The sequence below is a fragment of the Boleophthalmus pectinirostris genome, unplaced genomic scaffold (assembly GCF_026225935.1).
Source record: "Boleophthalmus pectinirostris isolate CB_2022bp ecotype Guang Dong unplaced genomic scaffold, ASM2622593v1 HiC_scaffold_23, whole genome shotgun sequence".
Classification (NCBI taxonomy): Eukaryota; Metazoa; Chordata; class Actinopteri; order Gobiiformes; family Gobiidae; genus Boleophthalmus; species Boleophthalmus pectinirostris.
The window spans coordinates 30,036,724-30,061,781 of NW_026571207.1; the positions used below are offsets into that span (position 1 = coordinate 30,036,724).

General features: G+C 38.5%; 1 protein-coding gene and 1 pseudogene across 1 annotated transcript; one reads left to right on the plus strand and one right to left on the minus strand.

Annotated features, from left to right (window-relative positions):
- Window positions 1-207: 207 nt before the first annotated feature.
- Window positions 208-24,799, minus strand: slc7a2 (solute carrier family 7 member 2). The gene is made up of 9 exons (XM_055159075.1): window positions 24,718-24,799; window positions 17,615-17,992; window positions 16,274-16,429; window positions 13,806-13,971; window positions 12,570-12,706; window positions 10,328-10,550; window positions 6,408-6,544; window positions 5,053-5,155; window positions 208-457 (listed from the first exon to the last, which is right to left on the minus strand). The coding sequence occupies exons 2-9, from the start codon at window positions 17,982-17,984 to the stop codon at window positions 208-210; spliced, it is 1,542 nt and encodes a 513-aa protein (XP_055015050.1). The 5' UTR covers window positions 17,985-17,992; window positions 24,718-24,799.
- Window positions 10,760-10,877, plus strand: LOC129410749 (5S ribosomal RNA; annotated as a pseudogene).
- Window positions 24,800-25,058: the final 259 nt, after the last annotated feature.

The following is a 25,058-nucleotide window of genomic DNA, read 5'->3' on the forward strand; positions in this document are numbered from 1 at the left end:
TCATGTGTAATTATTCATTTATTATACTTCGATTAAAACATCACAAAAATAGGAATTGGGTTGTGTTTCGATCATTAAAATTATTGCAAAGATGTATTTTGAGAGGACTTAGAAAAACAAAAGGAAATGGAATCGATATTGAAATAAAACACATATCACAAATATTTATAGTAGTCTAGTAAAATTTGCAGCAGGCAGTAGATAGGTTTAGTTGATAAATGAAACAAATCGGCATGATGCCGTGGCTGTGTTCTTACCCAGTATTCCCACAGACATGTTGACCACAGAGGAGGACTGCTCTGAGGGGGAGGAGGGGGGCTGGAGCGCTGCCTGGAGACTTGACCCCGCCCCCTTTAACATGTTCAGGTGAGATTCCGACTCTGTGAGGTCAGACTCAGACAGGAAGTCCCTCTCCCCTGCTCCGGACCGTCGCTCCAAGACCCCGTCCGGCTGGTACCTGAGGGGCGAAGGGCAAAGGTCATGAAGTTCACAAAATGTTAGATGCAGTTAGAGTAAGAAATTGTGTGTACATAATGCTACATATATATGACTACAGCAACAGGATTGTGAAAGGTCCACTATGAAACTCTTCAGGATTCTTTTTGTTCCATTGCAGGATAACGCCAAATTAAGTCACAGACTTTCAATAAAAGAACATGTAGTCAAACAGATGAAATATTTACCATTTATATATATGTATGTATATATATATATATATATATATATATATATATATATATATATATATATTTTTTTTTAAGATAACACTGGATTATAAAACAAGATTAATGCTATGAAGGTTAAGCAATAACATCTCCATAAATAAGCAAAAAGTTACATACTGCCTTTAATTGATATAAGCTTGGTTTTGAATCATGAAGATCAGCCCTATGCCTTATTAGCTGACTTAAATTGCATATGCGTACTGACTGCTGATAACATTCAAACACCTGGTATATGTTTTTAGATGTATGCTACCTGCTATATTGGCCCAAACATGTGTATTTTGGAAACAGGAAGCACTCTCTCTTCAAAAACATGTTTACTATTCCTCACCTGAAATAGATCTTGGGGCCATTAGTGCACTGTGAAAAGGTCCAGAGTTAAGACCCAAGCAAACCTGAGCAAACAAGTCTCAAAAACATCTCAAACTCTTAACCAGATTTAGAGACACACAGAAGGCTCATTCAGAACTATTACACCAGTAACATAACACAACACAGGGCACAGAGGCAGGGCAGGCATTTCAAATACAACACGCTCATATCTGAACAGTGTTGGGAGTAATGTATTATAAAAGTAATGTATTACAGTAATGCGTTGATTTTTGCTGTAACGAAGTAATGTAAGGCATTACAGGGGGAAAAATTGTAATATTTTACTCGGTACAAATGTGAGTAACGCGCGTTACAATGCTTTTTTAACCTGGATTGAAGTGCTGGGTTTTTCTTCATAGAAATTCGCTAAAATCACCGTGAAATCAGCAGTGGTGAAACGCCGGAGACGCGGCCGGATAGACCTTCAGTTAACCGCGGGTGAAAGGACCGACCCAGAACTCTACGCTGTTTAGACCTGGTTTAGACCTGGGTCACTTCTGGTTTAGACCTGGTTTACAGTCGCCCCTCGCTCTAATGCGATTCACTTTTCGCGGTCTCGCTGTTTCGCTGATTTTTAGAATTTTTTTTTTTGTGCAATTTTGCATGCCTTTTGTTTTTAGTGTATGAACACGTATTGCGTTCCTCCCGCTGTGTCCTGATCGGCTAAGGGACTCCTGTCTCCTGAACAGTACAGTACAGAATATGTTCAGCTGCCAAATTTAAATACATGTTCAATCTCTAGCAGTGTGCTTCTGAAGTGCTGTATGTCTGCAAGTTTTCTCTCCGACAAAATCCACAACGTCGACGAAATGTTCTGCACCGACAAAGTCTCCTGCGCTCACACCCAAAAGACAGAGGACGATGCAAACCATCGCACAAAAAGTTGGACTTCTGGACACGTTGAAGGAAGGTAGAAGTTACGCGCTGTAGCAGAGTTTTGCACCGGGTCTTGTACCCGCAAATAGTTGCTGAAATCAGGACCGTGAGCCTGAGCTGCAGGGTCCATAAAGAGCGATCGGGCGACAGCCGCTCTTACCTCCGTGAGGTGCGGAGCAAAGCCGGTCCTTTCTCTTGCGGTCACCATCGAGCCCATCCTGACAGTGAGTCCTGTTTTAGTCCTAGTTCAGTTCTGGTTTAGTTCTCCTCTTCAGTCCTGGAATCAGTCTGAGGTTAGTCCTGTTATAGTCCTGGTTTAGTCCTGGTTCAGCTCTGGTTTAGTCGTGGTTTAGACCTTGTTTAGTCCTGGTTCAGTCCATATACGGCTCAAAAGTTCAGCTTTTTCGCAGTTATTTTGGTGAGAGTAACTTAAAGTAATGCAATAGTAATGTAATGCCTTACATTTTAAATGCAGTAATATTGTAATGTAACGAATTACTTTGAAATGACAGTAATAAGTAATAAATAACGCATTACAGTTTTAAAGTAACTTGCCCAACAGTGTATCTGAAAGGGTCTATATTACGCTTTTTTCTGATCCATGTTATAATCCTTATCACAAACATACCTAGAGTTGTGTTTTGTTTTATTCACACATGATTAACACACAAACATCGCAAATTTAGGCTAAGTTCTTCTCTGAAAACACTTCTACCTTTCAACGTCATGTGGTGATACATTATGTGCTCCACTGTGTTTTTCAAACTCCACACACCGCCGGCGTCACTAGAATCATTTGGATGATTTTTTAAAACAACGTTATTGAATCAATGCGTAATACATAGGTTAAATGCTGTACTGTCGAACATTGCAGGCAAAGCAATAAGATCTCCCAGCATTATCCTTACTGATGTGTGTACGTTTGTAGATTTAACTTTGATTGCTAATGTCCCAACAGTTTTATTTTTTTATTTTGTAACTGAAATTAAAAATACAAGTTGTTGCCAATTCAGGCACAAACCAAGCCAGAGAATATTTTGTTTTGCTCATCACTCCCGATAAAAAGAGTTGGAAGATATTGTGATGGAAATGTAGTTTGTGAAAAGATGTTCGTGTAATCCTGCAGTCATCCAGGTAGGACCCATAGCAAAGGAGAAATTAAATTCAAAAGTTTTTTGATCGAATATGTTTCGGAGCTCATCCAAGCTGCTTCTTCAGTTCTGGTCAGACGCTGGTGGACACTACCTTATATCTGCCTGAAGGGAGGAGCTAAATACACTGTAACTACACCTACTACAGTTTCTGTTTATTAGCTTGGTCTGTTGTACTGCATTAAGTGGGAACTCTGCCTGAGTCATAATAGCATCATTATTCATGCCCCTGATGGGTACTTTCACACCTCTGAGCATACAGGCTATCAGAAAACAAATAGTCATACAAGTGTCAAGACCCAAAGACATGAGAATAAAAATCACCAGCTGGAGTCACAATTTCTCAAACAACCACAGACTCATCAGCCAGCATGTAAGCAGAACAAATGTGGGAGGAGAGCCAATCGAAAGAACAGGAAAAGATTTTCCAAAGAACCACGCTGTATCTGTTGTCAGCATTAGAGATGGGAGTGCCCTCTACGCCACAAGCCCTCTGCATTTACACCATCTTCTGAGAAACATCACACTGACATTGGTTAGAGAGAAATAAGGCTCGATTTTGCCCCTGGTTTTAGCACTAGCACAAGTGTGGGGCGTGGAGCTTTGAACAAGAGGTGTGCTTGAATATCGGGTGGAGTTTAGTAGACTGAGGGCGAGGTGTGGGGCGTTAGGTGAATTGCCAGAATTGTAAAAATAAATATCAAACTATGCCACTGAGAAACAATGTGTAACATGCTCAAGGCTTCTTTTATCTGGAAATATATTAGAATGTTAAATGCTTAACATTCATAACATGTTGGTGTGCTGTGCGGGGTGATCGTGCACCAAGACCTATAATGCACATGAGCTCAGCTCAGCTCAGCTCTGTACAGACAACTGTGCATCTTGCTCTGGGTACTCATGGCATATAACAGTCACTTGTGCAGGCAAATGCAGGTTGTGCAGTCACCCTCCCTGCGTGTTAATGGTTTAATCCAAGTCTGTGCTTAAAGTAGTAAAATCAGAAACATTTATATGACAATAAACATATTCCATAATCCGCGAGACATCCACCTCTGTGGGACCAAACGCAGTGGACATCCATGAGACGAGAATGTGAGAAGTCAGCAGGAGCAGCAGTGGACACTTGTCTACCAGTCCATGGTAGTGAACTGCTGGAACAGATGGGAGCTAGTGTGACCAGGGGGAAAGCAGTGGTCAGCGGGTTTTTTGTGGGATGAGGAGCGCATGAGATAGACACTGGTCTGCTGCGTAATGGGAGGAAAACGAAAGGAGGAACACAGAGGAAACTAAAAACGAGTGTGCACGTGCATGGGCTTACAGGGATGCACATGCATGAGAGGGATGTACGTGCATGTGGAGTGTAAGGAACACAAACCCAGCCAGTTCTGTCATGGTCCATTCAAAATTCTATATTCCTGGCACCTCTACTGGTGTGTACTTGCATTACCCACACAGGCAGTGCTTTTAAATTAACCAAAGCATTCTCCTACAGTAGAATACAACAAAGCCAATGCAGATGCCTGCTCAGAACAAAATTGACACATAAAAATGAGTTAAAGGGGGAATATCACAAAATTTGTTTTCAAATATTATAACAAGTATAAACCTTGTCTGTATTCCAAAAACTCACTGGGCTTTGCAGATGGATTATTATTTATCATAAAATACAGGGTCAAATTACTATGGAAATAACTGCAGAACATCCATGTCTTTCACAATTCAGGAAAATTCAGCAAAGTTGTCATAGCAATTGACTATTTAAAACCAGTTATTATATCTTTTGATTAGTGAAAAACCCTCACACTGTCACCTATAACAGGAAACTCATGAATAGAATGTGTTTTTACTTTAAACACATAAAATACAATGTACTTTTCAAATGGTAAAATATTGAAAGTATTCATGTAGTTTTAAAGTGTACTGACCTGAGGATGAGGACACAGACGGCCACCAGTGAATAGGCGAGCAGGGTCCCAATCGACATCATATCAACCAGGGCTTTGAGGTCGAATAGGAACGCCATGATCGCTACGGCAACCAATGGAAATACAGTTAGTAGTGTAATAAAAGAGTAAAACAATATGTATGATTAATAACAAATGCAAAATCAGGGCTCCCATATGTTTCTAAATGTCCATAATGTTCTGTCTGATATTTTCTTGTATGGTTACACCAGCATCATACAAACACAACAAGTTATTAAATCTCAGATACATTTTTAAAGGTACACTATGTTACATTTCTGGGGGAGGGTCTATCATCTGCATGTCTCATGCTTGTCTCCTGCTTAAGATGTTATTGCTTAGCCTATAATGTTCCACAGTAAACTTTACTTTTTCCAGGGAGATGAGCAGGTGATGGCAAGTTACAGATTTATGGAACAGTAATAATGCATGTTTTTTAATGTATATTTTTGAGCATTAAAAACACAGACACACAAATAGTCGACCATCCACAAGAAAGTTACAGTACAGAGGGTATCTTTAATTTGTTTTTACAAAAGTGAAAAATCAATTTGCGAACTACAGCTTTGTTTCAGTTTGTTCCTATTCCTATCATACTATTTTAAAATGTATAGTCCCATTTACACCAAGGGCAGGTGGTTTAATAGATGGGCGTTAAACCAGGCCAGTACAAATACTGAAGACACTATAACAACTTAACAGCCATTTTAATTTTGGAACTGCAAGTTTGTGTTGGGAGTGAGCAAATACTTACTTTAACATTGTCAAACACTGAGTGACATTTCTATATTTTATGAGCAAACACATAAATATACTTTTACATGTTAAAACACACTTTTAAATGGCTGTTAAGTTGTTTAAGTGCCTTCAGCATGCAGACATATTTAAAACAAAAATGAACAAATAACATGTTCATAAAGCTCTGCACTCATCATCAGTATCTCCCAGATCAGATCAGTTTTGCATCTCCACAAACTGGATTTATTTGGCCTGGAGGAGGGCCTCTTTATGCTTGTTTCCATGGAAATATTGTTCCTGGTTATAATCTTTGACAGTATGCTCTAATGTTTTAACTTTCTATTTCCATGGAGTCGTGCAGTTGACATGCCACCCCCAGAAAGTTACATACTATATTTTTAAGTCTGAAATTAAGGCCGAGGCTGACATATCCATCAATAAAACAACATGCACTTTGACACCAATCTCTGCATGCAACCACCACCAAAATACTTGATTACAATCACCAACAAGTCCACAATTCACCCCAGTAGAAGTGGCATGGGTGAAGAGCCGTGCCCCTCTCATGTTGAGCTTACCCGCTGTGGTACCCGCCATCATGGTGGCAGCTACAGGTGACTGGCGCTTACTGACTTTGGACATAAATTTGAACAGAATACCGTCTCGTGCCATGGCAAAGAGAATACGGGGCAGAGGGAACATGGAGCCCAGCAGGCTAGAGGAGAGAGGGTCAGGTTAAACATATACAGACATAGGGTTTAAATGCACTGGTCCTGGTTCATGTAAGCAGGTTTAAACAACTCAGAGTTTGAAAGTTAAGTCAGGGTTGAGTTCAGACAAATGTTCACCTATTCAGAGCTTTTAGTTTTTATTTTGTTCGTTCGTTTCGTTTAGTTAGTTGTTGGTTAGTTGCTTCTGGAGTTTTAGGGCATTTTAAGCCTTTAATATGGCAACTGTAATGGTATATTCAAGGTTGTTTTTTTATTTAAAAGTATAAATTCATGATTGCCAAAGTAGAAATTAACATTACTTACACTTGATTCATTTATTTACTCATGCATTGATATTTCACTGATAATGACAACTCTGAATTAGTGGATTGACCAATCAGAGAGCTTATTGCCCTGGCAGCTGTTCTGAACTCTGAGTTAATTTTAAGCTGCTTTTTGAACCAAAAAAAAAAAAAAATGGCATCCCAAAATTAACCTTGAAATAGAAGGAAAAAAACAAGATTATTTGTGACACAGGTTTAGTGAGTTTTAGCATCCCGCTCTCTCACCTGCTACCACCCCGGAGCTCATAGTGGCGATTAGGGGCGTCTTGGTTTTGGGATTGATTCGGGCTAAGGCTCTGAAAAGCACCCCGTCCTGGGCCATGGCATAGATTACACGAGGCATGGGGAAAATGGAGCCCAGCAGACTGCAGCAACACATGCACAAGCCAATACACATTAGTCCCAATTACACACAAGCAATACAAATGATTAGCAATGTGTTTCTTCCTTGAGTCTAATGAAGTCATATATTAGTTAAAGATCCACTATGTAACTTTTCTGATGGAGGGTAGGGTCAACAACACCTGTTTATCTCCATGCACATGTCATTACTTTAACGCTTTAGTCCTATATAGCGCTTTTCCAAACACTCAAAATCACTTTACAATTCCTTGGATTATTCATTCATACTCGACTGTGCTGAACTACTACTTTTGCCACACCTGCCCTGGGTCAGACTGACAGAAGAGAGGCTGTCAATCTGCGCCATCTGCCTTCCCTACGATCACCAACACCTGCAACACTTGACAAGCAGGTGGCAGACCCTTCACTAGAAAAGTTATGTTAGTTAGCTTAGTAACATAAAGTTATATTCAAAACGATGTATGATTGATGCATCCACCTAAAAAGGGACCAATGCTGTACAAAAAAATGTTGTGTGTTTTAGTGCGCTGTTATTTGAGGCATTTCTGAGTTGTAGAAAACAGTTATTGTTGAGAGAAGAGGGCGTGGGCGGTCGCTAGGGGAATATTTTGAACTCATAAGTCTCTGCTTCTCGGTTCAAAATAAACAGGAGGACTTCTTATTGCATAAGAGTTTAAAACCTGCCAAAGGGCGCGACCTGGAACCACAGTCTCAGCAGCTGTGGCAAACAAATCAGGACAAGTATTGAATCAGAGACTAATTTGATACTAATCTGGACTTCTTATCAGTGACATTAAGCAGGATATTAAAATTGGACTGGGGAATGGTGGTTACAATTTTTTTTTTTTTTTAGGTAGATTGCAGTTTGGTACTGGTTAAGTCCTGGTTTAGATCCAGCTTTAGGTCTTATGAAGTCCTGTTTTAGTCATATGATAGACCTGATTTAGACTATATTCAAGGTGGGTTAGGATGGGATGGTGTGGCTTGTAGTTTGGTCTCTATGGAGATGCTACTGTATTGCCCAGAATGTTCCACAGTATGGCATTAAACTTACTTATTCAGGGATAAATAGGAGGTCACATAAGTGGAGAGGTATACAGTGAAAAACTTGCTGTATGCCTATGACATTTTCACCAGAAAAGTTAGACAGTGCACTTTTAAAATTGTGTTTGTTTTAGAGTTTGGTCATATGGTCTTTGGAAGCATTAGTCAGTCAAAGCTAGTATAAAATATTCAAGGAAGAAACACATTTGATAAACCTGTTTTGATTGGAAACAAAACCCAAAAATGTAATCATCTGAACAATATTAAGATTTGACATGCAAAAATACAGAGTATCACAGTAGAGAGTCAAGAGAAGCGTCAACGTTTAGCAATGAAAAAAATAATCAGTCCATCTGAGAAACACAAGCCCCTTCAGAAATGAACTGACATTAAATATTATATCACTGTTTGTAGCCATAATTTATGTAGCCATAATTTAAAGGTGCATTGTGTAACTTTTCTGATGGAGGGTTCGTCATATGCTTTTCTCCATGGAGATGTTATTGCTTTGTCTGGAATGTTTCACAGTATGGCATTAAACCTTTTTATCATCATGGAGACCAAACCAGACCAAGTTACAGGTCAGATCAGAATGCTTGTTTTTATAGGTATTTTTTGAGCTATAAAACTATCTGTAATTGAATAAATGTAAGGTAGAGCTGCTTAATGTCACACTGTGGAACATTCCAGGCAAAGCAATCACATATCCATAGAAACAAGCAGGTGAGGGACACTCCACTAGAAAAGGTACATAATGCACCTTTAAATGTAATATGTTCTTGAAGTCTACAGAGGTGAGTACAGAACTTCTATATTCAGTCAGTTGTTTTCACTGTAGACTTGTTAAAGTGGCAAAATGTGCCCAGTCAGGTTTGATGGGCTTGATGGGCCTTTAGGTCTGAGTCGCCGGTGGTCATGCTCGCGTTGACGTGCAGCTGGGGACTGGGTGCTTTTAGCCAATTTAAAAAGTCTACAGTGAAAACAACTGACTGGATAGACTTTTATTTAGTGTCTGTACAGGCTGAGCACAGCAAATGCCAGGATTTCAAAATAAAATTTCAGAGCACTAACTGACAGTCCTGGACCTGAGCTCTTTCAAACTATACATAACTGCCCCAGAAACAAGTTGTGCTTATGGTAAATACACAAATACTACAAGAGATACATATGCTCTACATATTCTGTACACCTAGTGCAGGCAGCGTGGCCATCCCCATTCACTTTTAATGTGTAAAAAAAATATGTGTCCAAAACAGGCAGATTTTACGTTCAAGTAGGACAAATAACTATTGAATGCCCACATGTTTTTATATTTTATGTTTGATTATGTAAATACATATTCTAAACACTGTGGTATCCATGGAAACTGTCAATATTACTCATTTGTGAAAATATTAATTCAGTAGTGGAATTAAAAATAAATCCATAAAGACGGTTAAACCACATATTGGATATGGATCGGATAACTGGTATTGAAAAGGATAGTTAATAATATTAATATAATGAACATTATTTATAAAACAAAAGTTAAAGCTGCATTGTGTAAATTTTCTGGTGGAGGGTCCATCAAATACTTTTCTCCTTGAAGATGTTAATGCTTTGTCTGGAGTGTTTCTCAGTATGACAATAAACCTTTGTGTCTCAATGGAGATCAAATCAGACCAAGTTACAGATCAGATCTGTGGAGAGGCAAACCCCGCTCACAGTCAGAGAGCCTGGTTTTTCTAGGTATTTTTGAGCTATAAAACTATCTGTAATTTAATAAATGTAAGATATAGCTGTTTAATGTCATACTGTGGAACATTACAGAGCAATGCCATATATATAGAAACAAGTAGCTGACAGACCCCCAACCAAAACGTTACATAGTGCACCTTTAATGCTTTTTTCTAATAATTTCTACTGCCAGATCTGAAGGGGGTTTTGTTTTCAATTTCTGATAAGATCCCAATAATCACCACAGTAGTTTTTACCATGCTCATGATTTACAAATACAGTATTACATCAGCATAGAAGATGTTTACTCCAGTTTCTTACCTCGTGGACAGAGCACAGAGGGACCCCACTGCCACCACGTATTTGGCTGGTGCCCACCCCACGTACTCAAATGCCATGGGGAGGGGGCTCTTCTCGTCCAACAGGAAGTAAGGCATCATCAGTGTCAGTGCCGCGGAAACGCCAAAATACGCCAAAAAGCACACGGTCAAAGACACCACAATACCAATTGGGATGGCCCTCTGGGGGTTCTTCACCTCCTCACCTAAGGGTAAAAAAGTCAAGAGTATTCTGTTATTAAATATACACTATGTAACTTTTCTGGAGGAGGGTTGGCCACCTGCTTGTTTTCATGGAGATGTTATAATTTGTCTGAAAGTATGACATAAATTAAAGGTCCTATATTACGCATAATTGACTTTAAGCCATGTTAGAATGTTGTTATCACCTTACAGGTGGTCAGGTTGTGACCACCTTTGTGGCCATACCGGCATGTCAAAGCCTAATCCTGTCAGATCTCAGAAGCTAAGCAGGGCCGGGCCTGGGTAGTACTTGGATGGGAGACCGCTGGGAAATCCAGGTGCCACAGTGGGGCACCAATGGCAAAAACTATTGTTGTGTCCTTAGGCAAGACATTTCACCCACATTGCCCAGTATGAAAGTGGTGTATGCATGAGAGATGGTAATGGTCAGAGGGGCTGATGGTGCAGATTGGCAGCCTCACTTCCATTAGTCTGCCCCAGGGCAGCTGTGGCTACAGTAGTAGCTTACCACCACTGAGTGTTGAGTGAATGAATAATGAACTGTAAAGTGCCTTGGGTATCTTGAAAGGTGCTATATAAATGCAATGATTAATTAATTAATTAAAAACATACATAACTCAGCTTAAATATGCAGGGTTTGTGTGTTAAATGTGTGAATGAAACAAAACACAACTTCAGGTATGTATGTTTGTGATGAGAAAATAACAATATGAGCAATATGGGCCCTTTAAACTTGTCCATCTCCCTTGGTAAAGATAAGGAGGCACCACCAATCCAAGTTAGTGGTCAAATCTGTGGAGAGGTGAGAGGTGTTTTTCAATGTTTATTTGAGCAATTAAAACACCCATAATTAAGTAAAAGCTTGTTAGATATGTTTAATGCCACACTTACATCTCCATGGAGACAAGCAGGGATTCCCCCAGCATAAAACATTACATTGTGCACCTTTTAGTAAAGTCAATTACTAGAGGATTAAGACAATGTGAATGAAAGTTAATTAAAGTTTCCTCTATTGCCTGGAAATGTAAAGCTTTGAGTTACAATGAAAAGTGCTATATAAAATGTATGTGTTGTTGTTGTTGTGGTTGTTGTGGTTGTTGTGGTTGTTGTGTGTTGTTGTTGTTGTGTTGTTGTTGTTGTTGTTGTTGTGTTGTTGTGGTGTTGTTGTTGTTGTTGTTGTTGTTGTTGTTGTTGTTGTTGTTGTGGTGTTGTTGTTGTTGTTGTTGTTGTTGTTGTTGTTGTTGTTGTTTGTTGTTGTGTTGTTGTGGTGTTGTTGTTGTTGTTGTTGTTGTTGTTGTTGTTGTTGTGGTGTTGTTGTTGTTGTTGTTGGTTGTTGTTGTTGTTGTTGTTGTTGTTGTTGTTGTTGTTGTTGTTGTTGTTGTTGTGTTGTTGTTGTTGTTGTTGTTGTTGTTGTTGTTGTTGTGTTGTTGGTGTTGTTGTTGTTGTTGTTGTTGTTGTGGTGTTGTTGTTGTTGTTGTGGTTGTTGTTGTTGTTGTTGTTGTTGTTGTGTTGTTGTTGTTGTTGTTGTTGTTGTTGTTGTTGTTGTGTTGTTGTTGTTGTGTTGTTGTTGTGTTGTTGTTGTTGTGGTGTTGTTGTTGTTGTTGTTGTTGTTGTTGTTGTTGTTGTTGTTGTGTTGTTGTTGTTGTTGTTGTTGTGTTGTTGTTGTTGTTGTTGTTGTTGTTGTGTTGTTGTGGTTGTGTCAAATTAGTCCATGTACCAAATATGTGCAATTTTTACAATGTGAAACTTCAGATAACACATGGTAAATGGTCACATTTTAATACAGCACTTTTTCACCTTCAAAGCACTTTACATCAAGGAACCACTTACCTGTTCATACACCAGTGTACGCAGACACTGGGGGCGAGCTGGATTAAGTGTCTCGCCCAAGGGCACAAAAACATTCACCTGTGAAGCTGGAATCTGACCGTTCAACCAGTTACGTTTATGTCGAGAACGGGATTTGAAACGCCAACCTTCGGACCAACTGAGTTAGTGTCACACATTCAACTGCTCCTCACCTGTCGTGGCGATACAGTCAAACCCCACAAACGCATAGAAGCAGGTGGCAGCTCCGGCCAAAGTCCCACTGAATCCATACGGCATGAAACCTCCAACACCATAGTCACTGGTAACGTTCGCCGCTGGAGTTAAGTTCCTATGAGAAAAACATTACACTATTATTTATGCATCTGTGCCCTGAAACAATCATTTTAAAGTGTGTGATTACTCCACTCTATTCAAGTTTTAATTCTGTACTTTCAGTTAAAATGTGAGCTTTGTAGTGGTCATCAAAGAAACAGGAAATTGAGACATGTTTTGGCATCATGTTACTCCAAAAAAATTCTTGCTGTAGGTTTTAGAATTTGAATTATGGTACATTAGCTTTGTATTGGTTTAAACTTCAATTTGTTAAAGGTGCACTGTGAAACTTTTATGGTAGAGGGTTTGCTTATCTCGACAGTGTTATTATTGCATTTTCTAGTATGTTCCACAGTATTGCATTAAACTTATTTGTGTCCATGGAGACATGAAGGAGACACCAACAGGCCAACTTACAGGTGAGATCTCTGGAGAGGCAACCCCGGTCACAGTAAGAATGCATATTTTTAGCAATATAAACACACCAGTAACTAAATAAATGCTAGTTAGATACATTTCATGTCATAATGTTGAACATTTCAGGCAACGCAATTAAAGCTCCATTGAGACGAGCATTTGGCAGACCCTCCACCAGAAAAGTCTTTAAAACCACCAATCATTTGCTCATTAAATGACGGAAAAGAAATTATTAACAATATGTGCAAAAATACTTCCAAACTTTCAGATTGACACAAGATCAGATCACAATACATGCATCACAAGTTTCGGACTTCCGGTCATTGTGCAATGCGGAATTCGCAATTCGGATTTTCCAAAAAATTAAGCATCAAACCGCCATGTTTGTTTTTCCAGTGGGATGCGTCATTGACAAAGCCAGTCTTTTGAACCATTTCGCTTTTGTTTCTGGTTTTGATATTGTCATATTTTAGATATGGGATTCGGACATCGCACATCCTGACAGCGGAAAACAGCTCAAGAAATGGGCTTAGGAAGTTTGTGAGCTCCATAAATGCAAAAGGGAATCAGATCTGTGTGAATCTATGTGAAACCTCCATTCAAACTGTTTCCCTTCCATTTCCATTTCGCCCACTTCTCAAACTCCATTTCGCCCACTTCACAAACTTCTCAAAGCTACACCTACAAAAAGCACATACCTTTTCGTTATAGTGATGTTGATGAGTGATTCTTCTGAGATCTTCCAGTTTTCTCCATCTCCTTTGACAAACCCAGAGATGATCACAAACAGCAGAACCAGCACATTTATCAGGGTGAAGACTTTATTGACCCAGGCTGACTCTTTCACACCAAACGACAACAGTCCTGGAAGAAAAAAAGAAAAAATATTGAAGCACTGAAAAGAGTAATTGTAACTCTAAAACTGTTCAAAACACGAAATGATCTTGGATGATGATTTGCTGCACCACCTCACAGTAGTCACACTAAATTAATTATTTAACTGGCAAAATCAGATCCAACACATAATAAGGAAGTAGAAGCTCTAAAAACACTATTATGTCTCTAAGTTAGGAAACCAATGGTAAGACTTGTTTACTTCTCATTTGGTACAATTTTAAGTAATGACTAAAGTTTGGAATAACCACACTGAACATACTGTACAAATTCAGTAATTTAAAAAAAAAATAAGTAGATGACTTGACTCTTATCCTGAATCTCAGTCTTATTTAACTTAAAGGGTCCATATTGTGATATTTTCTGATCTGTGTTACAAGGTTGGTTCCTCAGAAAAATTTACCTGTAGTTGTGTTTTGTTTCATTCACACGTGTTTAACACACAAACCCAGCTTACAGTTCTTCTCTCAAATGGAAAGCACCTTCACAAGAATCATTTTGATTATTTCAGGCCTGGAATTGCAAATCTCTACTAAACAAATGGAAAAAAGTAGCTGCAAAACTGACTCTTGTGAGCTTTAAACCATGTTATAATGTTGTTACTTCATTAAAACATACCTGGTTGTGCTTTGTTTTGTGTTTTGTTTCATTCACACATGTTTGACTAATCCTTTATTATATTAGGATTATATTATCAGTCTGTCTACATCTCCAAAATTCAAAACCCTACCCACCTTGTGATGTCATCAAGAGGTAGTTTTCATGTTTCAGTCCACTACCTTTAACCTTTTCTTTTGTAGAGACAGTTGGCAGTTCCAGGACTGAAATCATCCAAATAATTCTAGTGAAGGTCTATGGAGTTTGAAACACAGTGGATTATTCCTGTATTACCACATGACATCACAAGGTGGAACAGAGGGTTCTCTATTTAAGAGAAGAACACAGCCTGAATATTTTTGAGTTATACATGTGTAAATGAAACAAAACACAACTCCAGGTATGTTTAAACAGTAATGCATAAACCTTCATTCGGATTATACATAGGAGAAAGGACCAGGAGTTACAGTGACACTGACACTCTGACTTAAACTGGTGTAAACTGGCACCAAGACAAAATCAACAGTGTGAGAATTTTCTTCTGCCAAAGGTTTAAAGATCAGGGTCACTTTGGAAAATATTTGTTTGTCTGGTGGAATTACTATAAATACATTTAAAATACTGAATACTACAGCAACTACTTAGCTGCAATTACTGCATCTACTACTGCTACTGCTACTATTACAACTGTTATTATGATATTTCCCCAATAAAATTCTTGATAATCAACTAATTAATGTTAATACTAATAATACTAATAACTAGGTACTCATGGACTGATACTAATACTAGTGTACAGTAGATACTCATTGGAATGAGTATTGATACTGAAACTTTCCTGAAAAGTTTATTAATGGTTTTGATATTGACTATTATTTTTGTACACAGCTCATGATACTACATGGATTTCAGAACGATGATAAATCAGGACAGTTGCCACATAGCGACTGACAATCTAAAACACAATATTATAATATATGAAAGAGGGAAAAGTGGTCAAATGGTTCATATAACAGGAGGCTGTTTCTCAGTCATCTGCATTATTTTTCCACTTTTTTTTAAGCAGCCTTGTTTGTTTTGACACAAACTGACCTGTCAATCACGTCCAACTCCAATCAGGGAGACAGGAGTATTATATACCAGACCCACATGTCGCTGTAAAGTTCTGACAAAGTGGCTGGTCATCTTACCCAAAAGCCATGAATAGTGTTTGGTAATAGCATAGAAGTACTTCATGACAAAACTTTTTTATTGAGTTTTTTTCTCTCTCTCACTGACTTTTAATAAATGAGATGTACTTTTCTTGTAGTTAATTAATGTGAGTATCTTGTGTCTTATTGTTTTCAGTAGTTGTATTATGAGTTTGACTTTGGTTATCTATTCTCTGTTTGTGTACAGCAATTTGTCCACCTGTGCTTTATAAATGCTTTATAAATAAAGTTGGTATGGTATAGGTATATAAAACTGTTTAAAAATGGAGAAATTAAGATTATATTGTTTTTAAAACATGAACATAAAATATGAAGTACCTTTACATGGCCCGGTGTGGAGTTTTTGTGCATTCATTGTGATTCCTAAACATCCTGTCCAGCTGTGTTCGGTCAGTTGAGTGAATCACAAACTGCACAAATTTGTTCCCAATAAAAACCTGAGTAATTTTTGTCCAAAATCTCACCGGAGAGGAGCAGGATGAGGCAGACAGCGAAGAAGTCGGGGTACGGGGCCAGGCCGGGGTAGTTCATACTGAAGTTTGTTTTGCAGAACCTCTCGATGTGTCCTCCGATCATCTCATCAAACGTCCCACTCCAAGCACGCGCCACTGACGATGTACCTGCGCAAACAAACAGGGGGATTTAAGGTCAGAAGTAGTTACACAATGGAATAAATGCTGGTTGCTTCCGTTATAGTTTGTCCTGTAGACTTGTTTGGTCCTGCTTCAAGGGCCCATTTTGATATCTGCTATAATGTTATTTCCTCATCACAAACAAACCTGGAGTCATGTTTTGTTTCATTCACACATGTTTAACACACAAACCCTGAATATTTAGGATGAGTTCTTCTCTCAAACTGAAAACACTCTCTTCCAACTTGTGATGTCATGTGATAATACAGGAGGTGCTCCGTTGTATTTTTAAACACCATCCACCTTTAGTTTAATATATATGGGCCCTTTAAGTCCTGAGTAGTCCATGTTGAGTTTTAGGTTCAGTCCCAATTTTAAGGTGTGTGCAAGTGTGTCATTTTTGTTGTGAAGGGTCTGCCATCTTCTTGTTTCAATGTAGCGTTATTGCTTTGCCTGGAATATTCCACAAAACAACATTTACCTTCTCTATCTGTCTATTTATCTTGCATGTATTCAATTACAGGTGTTGTCAGTGTTAAAAAAAAATACCTGAAAAAATGCATTCTCCACAGATCTGATCTGTAACTTGGGCTGGTGCACTTCACCTGCTTGTCTCCATGCAGATAGTTACGTTTCATGCAATACTGTGGAACATTGCAGGCAAAGCAAGAATGTCCCATGGAGACAAGCAGAGAAGTTACATAGTGTCCTTTTAAACCTATGTTGTCCTTAGAATTATAGATTTCAATTTGCATTCTGGGTAGTAGATATTCAGGTTCAAACGTACACTATAAAACATTTTGGCTGGGAGTCTGTCACCTGCTTGTTCGGATACATCATTGCTCTGCCTGGGATGTTTTACAGTATGACATTAAACAGATACCTTACATTTATTCATTCACAAGAGGTTTTACTGCTCAAAAATACCTAGAAAAACTGGGATTCTTACTATGAGCAGGGTCACCTCTCCACAGATCTGACCTGTACCTTGGCCTGGTTTGGTCTCCATGAAGATAGAAAGGTTTAATACCATACTGTGAAACATTCCAGACAAAGCAACAGCATTTCTAAGGAGAGGAGTATTTCATGGACCCTCCACCAGAAAAGCTAAAAAGTGCACCTTTAAAGTTCTTAACAGTTGAGAAAAAGAATATTTGAAGAGTGACTACTTACCAATGACATATGACAGAATGAGGTTCCACCCGGTGATAAAGGCCCAGATTTCTCCCACCGTCACATAACTGTAGAGATACGCCGACCCTGTTTTAGGCACTCGAGCGCCAAACTCAGCATAGCACAGTCCAGCCATCACAGAGGCCAGAGCTGCTATAAGAAAAGATATAACGATACTGGGCCCAGAGTCTCCTTTCGCCACCTCTCCGGCCAAAACGTAGACCCCTGCCCCCAAAGTACTGCCCACCCCCAGAGCGATGAGGTCCACTGTGCCCAGGCAACGGCACAGCTTCGACTCCTCCAGAGAATTCATATCCACCACCTTCCTCCGCACCAGGGACCGGCCAAAAGACAGGCATTTGTCCAGCATCTTTGCACCTGCAGAAAGAGAGAGACAGAACAGTTAGGCCAGGGGAGGTCATACTGCAACTGATGATAATGTTTAAGTGTTTTAAATCAGAAATTTCACTGCTTTTTACTCTGTCAGTAAAAGAATGAGAACTGCGCACATCAATTTCTTGAAACTGGTGCATTGGAGGAGAGGAAGCACCCCAAAAACAATGAACAGAGAAGAATCCCGCACATGGTCTTACTTGGAAATTGTGAATTTTATTAATCTTATTCATCTTACTCTGTAGAGACATTGTCCACCCCTAGTCCAAGTGCAATTTGTGGTCCTCAAGGTACACTTTATTAACCTCTCTGGAGCGAACTTCATTTTCTGCATTGGACCCATCCTTCACTCACTGGGCACCCACTAGGACAAACTGTCAGGAGCAGTGGGGTAAAGTACTCTGGGGACCCATGTGCAGATTTTGAGCTAGGCTTGGGTTAATGGGGGAAATCAGATTAGACACACCCACCCAGACACATAGAAAGAACCTACAAACTTCCAAACTTGAATCCTTTAGGAGCCTAGCCCTCTCTAAATCATCTTAACTAAGTTCTATCTGATTCCTTTTTTGAGCTGGTTGGTTGGTGGTGGTTGGAGGGGCTAATGCTGCAGATTGGCAGCCTCTCTTCTGACAGCCTCAGGACAGCTGTGACTACAAAAGTAGCTTTCCACTAAGTACTGAGTAAATTCATTATGAAAAAAGAGAAGCTCTGAGGTTTTGACAAGCCTGTAGAGCACAAATGTACATAATCAGAACATTAAAACACAAAATATACAAATTGTACTTGTATTCAAGCCAGCTACCTGGTAACCTGTCAATCACGTTCCTCATTGATCTGTGATTTTATGCACAGATGCTCACAGGTTGGCCTTGGGGTCTGTACAGTAGGTTAGGGTTATGTTTAATAGGTTTTGTTCAGCAGCCAATTACAGTTTTCATCAGCTGCTATTACATCATTGTTGCTGCAGATGACTTCTATTATCCCCAGTTCAAACCTGCAGTCAATCTAAACCACATTAAAACAAAGGGTGAAGCGCATACACCTCGAAGATCAAAATTAAATCAAGGGTGGTCCTAGAATTAAGTATCTCTGATTCATAATAATTATTCAAAGTGGCTCAAATTGACTAGAAAGAACTGTTACCATAATGGTTAAATTTGCCATATTCAACAAAAACAGAGTACTTCATCTCAAATACCATCCTGCTGTCTCATCCTAACATGTCTGTCCAAAGGATGTGTCATTATTACTGAACAAAAACCAGAAAAGTAAGTTGCATAATTGTATTGCACTGTATCACTTCTTTTCCGCGTAGTATTGTTACTACATTTAACCCTGGCTTCTGTATTTTGTCAAAGAAAACAATCCATTACAGAACTCATGTAGTAACAAAGCTACCACTGCATTTCTGTTTAGGCTCATTATTTTTCAATATGATAAAGAACAATGCAACTAGGCCTGCCACAGTAATTACTACATCAACTTATCATTCAGTATGAAAGCTGGAAAAATATTTAACGTGTGTACATTTATTTTTACACTACTGGGAAATTTGGGGGGTATTTCTTCATAACTTGAGTTGTACAAGGTTGAATTAATGACTTCTATGACTCATTACAGATGCAAAGTAAGTAATAAGTGTTTCATTCAGCACAGAATGTTTAAGTATTGGAGTTTAGAATAATTTTTGTGGTTTGGATCTGTTCTTGGGTTATTGTGTTATTTGTTTCAATATTATAATTTTTGTCCATATTTTCTTCAGTAATATATCTCACTTCCAAATTTGTTATCGTTCTAGAGTTGTAAATGTACGGAGGGGTCACAACAAATGCAAAGGCCGCAACAAATACAAATGCGACAACACAACAAAAAGCCACAACACACCAAAAAAAGCCACAACAGAAATGACCGCGGGACTCTATTGTCCGATGGACCGATCAAGCAGCAAGTGAAGAAGAAGAAATTCCCGCAGTCACTTCCGTTGTGGCTTTTTAATGTGTTGCGGCATTTGCATTTGTGTTGTGTTGTGGCGTTTGTGTTTGTTGCTGGCGTTTGCATTAAAATAGAGTCCCGCAGTCATTTCCATTGTGGCTTTTTTTGGTTTGTTGTGGCTTTTTTTGGTTTGTTGTGGTTTTTTGTTGTGTTGTCGCATTTGTATTTGTTGCAGTGTTTGAGTTTGTTGTGACTCTAGCACCAGTCAATAAAGGCAGAAAGGTAAGAATGTTTTCAAACTGTATAGATTCCATCATGTAGCCTGTGATAATGAAACAATGTCCATTTGCATCTCTCATAATACAAGCAGTGTGACTGTCACTAGAATATAAGGTCTTAATCTATAATTAAGTCCATATAATTCAAACTAATGCTACCAGTTGAACGCTCTGATGTAATATACAAGCTTCACTCATGAACATTTTTACAAAAATTACATAAACTAAAATCGTATCAGCACCTTATTGTGTCTTTTACGTTAAGTCAATGTTTAAACAAGACCCAGCGCGTTCTGAATATTCACCTGTCTGCTTGCAGCAGAGGAATGAAATGGTGAAAAGCCTGTTTAAATTATATAACACAGAGGTCAGAGCCCCCTAAGCAAACTCATATTACTCAAGAAGAAGGAAAAAGTTACATAAAGGACTTGTATATATTTAAAGGTGCACTATGTAACTGTTCTGGTTGTCGTCATGTTATTTCATTGCCTAACATGTTTCACAGTATAGCATTAAACTATCTTCACGGAGATAAGCAGGTGATGCCACCAGGTCAAGTTACAAGTCAGATCTGTGAAGAGGCAACCCCACTCTCATTAAAAATACATGTTTTCAAGGTATTTTTCAGCAGTATAAACAGCTAACTGATCAAATGCAAGATGGATAACTTTAATATGGTACTGTGGAACTTTCCAGGCAAAACAATAACATCTCCATGGAATCAAGCAAGTGGCAGACTCCACCAGTAATGTAAATCTTTGATATTTGAAAAAAAGGGGGGAAACTCTAATATTTGTTATAATGTAAATAATGTCCATCCATCCGTTTTCTTCCACTTATCCGGTGCCAGGTCACGGGGGCAGCAGCCTAAGCAGAGACTCCCTTTAAATAATAAAATTGAAAACTTTGTGATTTGAATTCGAGCTAAACTTTTAAGTCGTTAGATGCACTTCCTAGTATAGCCTTTGCACGCATGTCAATCTGGTACAGGCAAAACACATCACTGGATCGTGACCCCCAAACAGTGCATTTCTGAATCATTTATTGTTGTTCTGTGTACAACTCCAAAGCTCCAAATTCTCTGTTTCACCTTGTGATGTCATGAAGCTGTAGTTTTCAAGTTAACAGCTTCTTTTTACTTTAAATTCAATAGAGATTGGCAATTCCAGTTCCGAAATTATCCAAATGATTCTAGTGAAGGTGTATGGAGTTTAAAATCACAATGGAGAACTTCCTATATTACCACATGACATCACAAGGTGGAACAGAGTGTTTGAGATAATAACCCAAGCGAAATATGCAAGAATTTGTGTGTTAAACAAGTATGAATGAAAAAAACACAACTTCAGGTATATTTGTGATGAGGAAACAACATTATAACATAGATGTGAAAATAGCGTAGTACAGACCCTTTCATTTTTTGGATCTAAAACTGGATTTAACTTGTGTTTAAGAGATCAAGATATTAGTTACGTAACCTCTTGCGTGCATGCTGAACAACAAGAATTAATTCAAAAAGTTGTGCAACAGCGTAAAATATACCAGATTATTACTCACCAATGGGAAGCAGGTTAACCCTACAAACAGTGGCGTGTGATCTAGGAACACAGCCAAGAATCGAGAGCCGTAGTTTGGCAATGTAACTCACTGTACTGCCCATTAAAGTCCATTGTTTGGGGTTAGAGTCCAGTTCTGCGTTCTCAAAGGGGTGCATTCATAAGACCAGAGCTAAAGGACAAAAAGGGGTTTCATTGTTTTGGGCTAAAAGAGAACGCTATGCAAGAGACCCCTACGGATAATATTAGCATACATAATATTGAATAGGCGAGACTGTGTAGTGTACTTCAAAAGAGATTTTGTTAGCTACAGTTTTGACAGGAAATTGCACCGACTGCCATGTACTTTTCATTGATAGGTATTAGTTATGGGGTTTTTAGATCAAAGAAATGCAGTAGGAGAAGAGACAGCTCATTTGCATAACAATATGATATGTGTGATTATGTAATTTTAACTATGTACACTGTAAAACTAAACTTTACATAGATTTTTGCATAGGATTACATTTTTCAACTAGTAAAAATAAGATGCATTTAAATGAACACTGCTGAGTAATATGTGTGTGTTTTTGAACAAATAGTAACATTAAAAGACTTAACTCAGTGATGTTACTCACAAAGTTTAAGTATTACTAAAACTTTCCTTTAGACAGTAACATTACTAGCCTTTTCAAAAGGTTACTCATAATGCTCTTGTAGGCATCCTGTAGGCACAGGTACTCAATTAGGACTAAACCAGGACTAAGCCAGGGCTAAACCAGGACTAAACCAGGACTAAACCAGGAATAAACCAGGACTAAACCAGGAATAAACCAGGACTAAACCAGGAGGACTAAGCCAGGACTAAACAAGGATTAAACCAGGACTAAGCCAGGACTAAACCAGGAGGACTAAGCCAGGACTAAACCAGGACTAAACCAGGACTAAGCCAGGACTAAACCAGGACTAAACCAGGACTAAACCAGGACTAAGCCAGGACTAAACCAGGGCTAAACCAGGACCAAACCAGGACTCAGACAGGACTAAACCAGGACCAAACCAGGACTAAGCCAGGAATAAACCAGGACTAAACCAGGAGCACTAAACCAGGACTAAACCAAGACTAAGCCAGCACTAAACCAGGACTAAACCAGGACTAAATCAGAACTAGACTAGAAATAGAACTAGACAAAATTTTAGACCAGGATTAGACCTGGTCTATGGTTTAGTCAGAGGTCAGCAGCTTGTAAAGACTCAGTTGTAAGTGTAAGTATTTCTGTGTTTATATTATAATTCATAAACATATAGACATTTTATGTTACAGACTGCACAAATGTCATTGTGCTTTGATTCACCTGCTGTTGACATTTCACTGTTAAAAACACTGCATCTTCAGTGCTGCTCCATCTTGTGCATGCACTTGTACTTTTACTTGGTATGTGTTTTGTGTCTCCTTTTTAGCCTAAAATTTGCATTAACATTACTAGGGAAAATATGATAATCTTTATTTAAAGTTACCACTGCCAATATCAAAGGAAAACAGAAAAGTAAAAAAATGCATAGATGGCTGATGTCCAAAAGCTTTTCCCATTCTCAAAAATAATGTGTCAGCAAAAAAGCCTTCATCAAAATCATCATTTTTGTCTGGGACCACAACATTGCCAATATAAGATTAGTTTGCAGTACTAACATTGATAGAGTAACCTAAATGGAAAAATTACTCAATAATTTTATGTAACATTACTAATGTTTTAAGAATAATCATTACTATGTGTATTTTAGTTGACAGAACTTAAGACAGCCTCATCTACTCTCTCTGGATTATAAATCAGTCTAATGTACCCATGTTACCTAAGAAGTAGTAGTAGTTTTTACTATGTATTTAAAATAATTTCACTTAATTATAAATGTATGAAACTTAATATATCTTACAACATTACAGAATTGCCCACTGCTCCTGACAGATTGCCCCAGATACAGTGAAGGATGGGTCAAACGCAGAGGAGATTTCTCTACAGGGTTAATAAAGTGTATACCTTAACTTTAAGAATCAATAAATTTGCTTGTTAAATAAGTACCAAGCCAGAGGTGATGCAGTCTACACCAGAAGATTCATCATTTTATTTCACAATCTTAAAAATGTGACTTAACTCACTGATATTTTGTTGTATTAAATTGCATGCACAGAAACATTACAAGCATAGTAATAATAGGCCTCTGCTCAAAGTTTACATGTTAAATGCATCCAGAAGAATTGACAAAAAGACTGAAATAACTGACAAACTAAGACAAGAGTCACATTTCAGAACATGGTTAAAATACAGAATTAGAAGTTTTTTATGTGCAATAAGTCAAGATATTTTGTCTGTGGATGAAATTATGATATTTCAAAAATGTCAGTATTTGTGATTTGCTAATTACGCTCATTCAAATTGCAGTTTCAATTAATCTTGCAGCCATATTTGCGCATGAGTAGAAGTTGATGGTACACTTTTGACCTATATAACGATAAATGATAATATTGAAACTAAATTATCACTGACACAAAAATTGCAGATTTAAACCACAAGAACTATTTTAAATGTTCAATATTGTTAAAAAATCACGAATAAACAGCAGAATGAGATACTTTAGTACTAAGTTTGCGTTAACTTTTATTGCCCAGTTCTTATCATATAGCCAAAAAATAACCAAAAAGTTCCAAATTGTGGAAAGAAAATGTACACACGATAAAGATTGGCCCCCAAAAATATTGCTCTAGCTTTCATATATTGAAGGATAAGTTGATATAGTAATTATAGTGACAGGCCTACAATTGATACACTCATATAACTGTATAGAAGTAGTAGTAGTAGTATAAAGATAGAAATATATGAGTGTGACCTGTTAAAACATGAGGCAATTGTACATGTTCAAACAGCATGGTCTTTCACTGCAAATGTGCAATGCAAACAGGACATACCTGAAACTGCAAACAGCAACCCTATTCAAATACTCCAGGAGGAAAAAGAACTGTGCAAAAAGACTAAAAGAAGGTAAAAAGTAGAATTATAGAGGTCCCATGGAGAGGAGTGAAGCTCTGCGCGCTGCTGCTTTGACTGGAGCTCGGGAGAGAGGGCCATAGTTTTGGAGCAAAGCAGCACACACCCCTCATTCACGGGGGAGGAGGGAGAGAGGGAGGGACGGAGAGAGAGAAGAGAGAGAAGAGAGAGAGAGGTGAGGGGGACAGAGGGAGGGAGAGAGGGGGTTGATGACGACAGGGGGGGAGAAACAGAGAAAAAGAGAGGAGAGAGAAAAGATGGG

Bases quoted from the DNA above. Each gene is read 5' to 3' on its own strand.
- slc7a2 (XM_055159075.1), bottom strand. From the start codon at position 17,984: ATGCTGGACAAATGCCTGTCTTTTGGCCGGTCCCTGGTGCGGAGGAAG. The intron at 13,972-16,273 runs GTGAGATTTTGG...TTTTTCTTCCAG, and splicing joins CCTCATCCTGCTCCTCTCCG to GACTGTTGTCGTTTGGTGTG. The intron at 6,545-10,327 runs GTAAGAAACTGG...TCTCTCCTCTAG, and splicing joins CTCTGTGCTCTGTCCACGAG to CCTGCTGGGCTCCATGTTCC.